The sequence below is a fragment of the Phocoena sinus genome, chromosome 11, assembly GCF_008692025.1.
Source record: "Phocoena sinus isolate mPhoSin1 chromosome 11, mPhoSin1.pri, whole genome shotgun sequence".
NCBI classification, from domain to species: domain Eukaryota; kingdom Metazoa; phylum Chordata; class Mammalia; order Artiodactyla; family Phocoenidae; genus Phocoena; species Phocoena sinus.
Genome location: NC_045773.1, coordinates 80,544,345 through 80,550,706, shown reverse-complemented (window position 1 = coordinate 80,550,706; position 6,362 = coordinate 80,544,345). Strand labels below are relative to the sequence as shown.

The 6,362-nt window shown below is 47.1% G+C and overlaps 1 protein-coding gene across 1 annotated transcript; it reads right to left on the bottom strand.

Annotated features, from left to right (window-relative positions):
* Positions 1-664: 664 nt before the first annotated feature.
* LSM2 (LSM2 homolog, U6 small nuclear RNA and mRNA degradation associated) lies at positions 665-6,173 on the bottom strand. The gene is made up of 5 exons (XM_032648801.1): positions 5,938-6,173; positions 5,257-5,324; positions 1,432-1,462; positions 1,254-1,313; positions 665-1,144 (listed from the first exon to the last, which is right to left on the bottom strand). Exons 1-5 carry the CDS (start codon positions 5,938-5,940, stop codon positions 1,019-1,021), a joined length of 288 nt encoding a protein of 95 aa, XP_032504692.1. The 5' UTR covers positions 5,941-6,173; the 3' UTR covers positions 665-1,018.
* Positions 6,174-6,362: the final 189 nt, after the last annotated feature.

Genomic DNA, 6,362 nt, shown 5'->3' with positions numbered 1-6,362 from the left:
CGTCAGGCACCGCCGCGGGCACCCCGCGCGGGTCCTCGGCCGGGCGGGAGGGCGGTGCCGAGCGGGCAGCTGGGGAAGCGGCGGGGAGGGCGCTCCCTGACGCGGACGCGGATCTATTTGGCGAAGGTCTCTGGTGTCCAGGTCCTCCCTGGTCCTCATTTCCTCCTATGTGGGAAGAGGGAGTCACGCTGGATGGCCTCTAAGCTGAGAACTCATATCTGTAGCGGCATCTCTTGTTCGCTAAACGAGCGAAAGTTAATTTCCAGTCACAACTCTCCACAGTATTTTGTCACTTGTATTTATTTATCTGCAATAGATACTGGGAAAGAGTGTACTGGTTTGGCTGGGCTGAGGAAGAAATGCAGCAGCATTAAACGCATTTTGGCGTCTCATTAGCTTTCATGGTAATAGGACAGCAAGCACTCGTAGCTACAGGATAAGCAAAAGGCTGCGATAGGTAGGCCATTTAAGTAGGGGAATGTTCAGGAAACACGTGCAGTCTAATTGAAGTAATGATATGGTTCACACCAAGGAGAGTAGCAGCAGATAATGCCGGGATGGGTTGGATTCTTGGCTAGGGTAATGAGAGTAACAGGGCTTGGATGAATTTAGCACCCCTTTCCCATTCTCCAGCCCCCTTCCCAAAACACACACAGAACCAGAATTTGCGTCATAAATTTTATTCCCGATGCGGGACAGATTCCTTCCATCCCCAAAATGAATCACGTGCTACCCTGGAGAGATCTGGGAGATCTTCCCACCATCTCCAGGGAAGAAGTGAGAAAGGCAGGTGCTGGGGCCAGCGAAGGCTTCGCAGTTCCCAGCCTACTTTTCCTCCCCTTCTCAACAGAGGACAGCTGCTCCCTACTATTATTCCTCTCATCCACATCCCTTAAAAAAAAAAAAAGCCTTTGCTATGTAGAAACAAACAACACCTCAAGTGCGGGAGGGAGGCCTCCCGGGCTGGGACATGAGGTTAAGGGTCACCAGTGGAAGGAGGGGAAGGGAGGAGGAACCATCACTGCTTCTGCTGCAGGGCCTCCTTCCTTGCCGCATCCTGTAGCAACTGTGTGTCGACCTCATCTGCTGGCAGCTGCACATAGCGAACTACTGAGCCCCGGATGAAGCAGTTCTTCACTGATAACTGGACAAAGATAGACAAATGTGAAAACACCCTTAAAAAATGTCCTCTATCCACCCAGGGACCTCCTGCTTTGAGAGATGTCTCCTCTTTTCTACCATCCACAACTCACCATGTGAGGGTATTTCTCAGGGTCTGTGACACTGATGTCAGTTAGTTTGATGTTGAGATACTAAGAAAAGAAGATGAACACCATCATTAGAACTAGAGACAAGATGAATGTACGCAGCCCTTAACCTCTCCCATCTCCTTCCCCAAGACCCCATTCAGGGCCCTTATTATATTCTCACCTGATCCACAGAATGGAGGGTTCCACAGATGCTGTCAGGGGCAGAGAGAGGGTAAAACCCAATTAGTTTATACCAAAGTCAACATAGAGGTGACTGCAGAGCAGGGATAAGAGCATGGTTGGGGGGAAATAAAGGACTTGAGGTGGGCTTCCCTGGTGGCGCAGTGGTTGAGAGTCCGCCTGCCGATGCAGGGGACACAGGTTCGTGCCCCGGTCCGGGAGGATCCCACATGCCGCGGAGCGGCTGAGCCCGTGAGTCATGGCCGCTGAGCCTGCGCATCTGGAGCCTGTGCTCCGCAACGGGAGAGGCCACAACGGTGAGAGGCCCGCGTACCGCAAAAAAAAAAAAAAAAAAAAAAGTACTTGAGGAAACCAGGAAAGGCAGAACCAAAAAGGGATATGTCTAAGCTCTAGACTAGGAAAGTAGGTGCTTCCAGAGCAGTGTGTTATTTTAGACCTCTGAAAAACAGCAGTGTGTTATTTTAGACCTCTAAAATAACCTCTCCTCTCCCTAAACCAACTCACTCTTAGCAGATACCATTAAACAACTGGTATGGGCTAGACCTGTATTCTGCGTATTTGTAATATTTACAGCCACTTCATAAGGTAGCTATTAACCATCCAGGGGCTCAGAAACGTTTTATAACTTGCCCAAGTTTAGAACAAACAGAGACTTTGGTTCAGGCCTGTCCAACCCCCAGAACCACCAGCTATTTTCAAATACTATTGCTTTGGAACCAGAGCCTCATATGTAAAGTAGGTAAAGTAGGTAGCTAGCAGTGTTCTTGATGATGCAGGCACAGGGATGTCCTCTCCCTTCCTCAATCCTTGAGCCCCCTGCAATGTTAAAGAGGAATGCTATCTAAATACCAGTGCTCCAAGCCATGCTACCTCTCCCAATCCTTTCATTTCTGCCAACAGTTTCAACACGAAGTCTCACAACCTCAAATCCTATAAGTTGTACTTCTCCATCCTCCACGTCCCACGAATCCCTATGGTTTGCTGATGTCTTTCTAACATTTCTGTAATTCTCTTTGTAGTATGATTTCTACAAACCAAGGTCTAATGACTTTACAGCTCAATCCAGGCCAGCCTCCAACCTGGCTGCCTTCATCCTAACCATTCTGCATGTCATCATCAGATTCTAAGTTCCTTAGAACTGGTTCTCAAATACTGATGTGCGCTCAAAGGTTTCATAAGTCCGTGACAAAAGAGGAAACGCAGGCTAGTGTAGTGTGTATATAGTGTGCTGAAGGTTGTCATTGGTTTCCTCCTAAGAATAACTGCTCTTTAATTGCCCTTCCTTTTTTTTTGTATTAAAAAAAATATGATTGTTAATAAATCGCAGTTTTAAAAATATCCTTACCGGGGCTTCCCTGGTGGCACAGTGGTTGAGAGTCCGCCTGCCGATGCGGGGGACATGGGTTCGTGCCCCGGTTCGGGAGGATCCCGCGTGCCGTGGAGCGGCTGGGCCCGTGGGCCATGGCCGCTGGGCCTGCGCATCCGGAGCCTGTGCTCCGCAGCGGGAGAAGCCACAGCAGTGAGAGGCCCGCGTACCGAAAAAAAAAAAAAAAAATCCTTACCTTGCCAAAATTCAAGTTGTCAGTTCTCTGTTGGCCCTAATTTTTGTAAAATTCTAAGTGTCTGAAATCCAGTGTCTGAGACCAACTGCCTCAGTGGTGGTTTTACCACATCTCTGGCTGCTAAAAAACTTTTGACAGTGCCTTATCACCAACTGCAGCAATGCAATAACTTTCAGGAATTGCGTAAGGTGGTAACATTTCATTCAGTCCCTTTAGAATGAGATATTTAGGACAAAAGTGGTCTGACAACCAGCACAAGAGAAAGAGCTCTTCTCCCAACCCAATGGATTACCTTTGAATCTTTTAAGTCCTTGCTTTAGGATCTGGGGCTATAACATAACAGTTATTCTTGCCATGTGGAAGACCCAGGAAGAAGAGGAAAATCAAAAAACAAGTCATCTCACAGAATTGCTGAGGGTAGTTGTGCTTTCCACACTTGTCTCTATATGGACCCAATCTATCAATATATGCCCTCAATACCACATGCATTGTCAGTGCCATAAATCGAAATCTCTGATCTAAAAGGCAAATTCCTTGCCTCACTGTTCCCTGCCATGTCAATGCCTCCCCCACTAAGAAATTATCTCACATAGAAATGAAGAAGAAACCACTGGGGAGAGAATACATTCATTCAAACTTTCTAAAGGACAATCAGGTAATATGTATCAATATTTTAAATGTACATTTCACTTAAAGGAATTTTTTCTAGTGAAATGAGATGTATACAAAGATGTATGCATGAGGATGTTCAGGGCAGTATCATTTATAAAAGCAAATAATTGGAAACAGCCTAAGTGTCCAACAGCAAGGTTTTGGTTAAATTAGTTCTAGCCAGCTAAGAAAAATGCCATTCAGACATTAAGAACGTTAAAACGCTAAACATCAACTTTATTGACATGGAAAATATCCACAACATACCATTAGGTGAAAGCAAGTTTCACAACTGCATAGAAACTATGACCCTGTTTTTAATTTTTAAAAAGGGGTCGGGGGGCAGACAGAATGGGATTTAAGTTCTGGCTTTGTCTTTTAGTATTTGTGTAGACTTAACCAAGTTTCTTAACCTATCCAAGCTTCAGTTTCCTCATGTGTAAAACAGGAACAATAGTATATATCATGTAGAGGTGTTCTGAGAATTAAATGAGTTAACAAATGTAAAGTATTCAGAGTAGTTCTTAGTCTATAGGAGGTTCTCAAATGTTGGCTATGTTTTTTTCCTTCAGCAGACATTTATTAAGCACCTACTATATATTGATACCAGGCCTGTGCTAGACATTAGTTACACAGTGGTGAGCTTAAACATGGTCTTGGTCCTGTAGGAAAGATAGATCCTAAACAGTAAATACATTTCTATGAAATCACAATTTGAGAAGCCACTAGGAAGAAAAAAAGACTCTTTGACAGAAGAGTCTATTTGGCTAGGGACTTCCCTGGAGGTCCAGTAGTTTAAGACTCCATGCTTCCAATGCAGCGGGTACAGGATCAATCCCTGGCGGGGGAACTAAGATACCACATGCTGTGTGGCACGGCCAAAAAAAAAAAAAGAAAGAAAGAAAGAAAAGGAAGCGTCTACTTGGCTAGAAGAAGAACCAGGAAAGTCCAAGGATACAGCGTTTAATCCAACTCCTGAAAAATGACTAGAAGCTAATGATACAAGGGGATAGGGGATGTAAAAGCAGTATAGACAGAAGGGGCTGCATTGGTCTTCTGTTTATATTTTCTTCAACAAAAAGGAGATAATGCCACATATACTATTCTGCAACAGCTTTCCATATTAATACATCTCATTTCTATGTGAACAGCTATATTATATGGAAATACCACAATCTAACGCATTCCCTGTTTATGACTATTTTAATTTTTCCCCCAACTTTTGGCTACTACTACAAAAAAAAAAATCTACCAACATCTTTGTACATACATCTTTACTTGAGGAACCGATACTTACATTTCTAGAAGTTGGGTCAAAGGAATATATAATCAGAAAAACAAAACTACGTTTTGTAAAAAATGTTATTGATGCGTCTGCCCTGTCTTCTCTCTAGTACTTACTACTTACATACTTCTTTGTATTTTTTTCCAGTACAAAATACAACTCCTCAGCTAATCTGTAAGCTTGAGGCACAAGTCATTTATTTCCTTTGTATCCCTCCCACCTTGCCTAGCCCTCAAATACTTGTTAAAGAAGTTCCAGGGCGCTGGGCACATCCACCCCCTACAGACTTGGCAGAGCAGGTACCTACCTCAGGTCATTCTTGAGTTCCACGACCACATCCTTGCCCACAAGGGACTTGAAAAAGGAATAGAAGAGCTATTGGGCGAGAGGGGGAAAACCATCATATGGGAAGGGACATGGTAAGAGGCGTGTCCCCCTGCTAGTATTACCGAATACTGGTATTGGGATCCCTGCCACATTTCTGGCAGTTCTCAAAACTTCACAGGAAGGAACACTCGGATGAACAGCTGGAGCCCATATGATTATGCACACTACCTCGAGCCCCTGACATAAAGCCCCAGAGAGAAGCTCTGCGCTACACATCTCGGGCTCGTCTCTCAACGGACGACCTCTCCTAGGGTCCTGTCCACGCCTCCCAGAGACTGTAGAAAGTATGCCACCCGCACGCTCCCGGAGCCTGTTCTCCGTCAGGGAAATGATCCTTGAGGTCTAGCTGTTCCTACTGCTGTCTCCGCCGACTCTCTGTTTTTTTTTTCCTTTTTTCTTATGGGGGAAAAAAAATCCTATTTGCTTCCAGATCTCTCCTCAAAGAACTTTAGGCGCAGGAACTAAGGATGGAGGGAAAAGTCCTAGGGCCCAACGCCAGTCCAGAAGAACAAAGCCCCCAGAGGGACCCCTGCCCTGCCCCCAACCGTCTCAACCGCCCGCGCTCCCCGAGGGCGCCCCCTTGTGACGTCACGGTACCTACCATGGTGCTTGCGCCGCTGGGCGCCCGCCGGACCGGGAGTGCGAGGGCCGGGTGCAGTGGACCGAAGGGCTGGCGGCAACGGGAACGCGAACCCGCGCGTGGGGCGGGGCGGGGTCGCGCAGGCGCTGCGGGAAGCGCCGCGGAGAGCTCCGAGGGGTGGAGGACAGCGCCCCGCGGGCTCGCGGCTCGGGGAGGGTGGGGGGGATAGAGCCGAGGGGAACGCCAAAGCCGGGAAAGGGGCGGAGCTTCCCGCCTTCCGACTTCCTCCCGGAGTGGCAGGCTCCCACCGCGCAGGCGCGGGCCCCAGCTGCTGCACGAGCGTCGGGGAGGGCGCCTCACCGCCTCTCGGGTTTTTGTTCCTTTCTATGACAATAAGTACAGTTCCAGCATGATTTGCTCATACTCTAAAGACACTTCCTATTGCA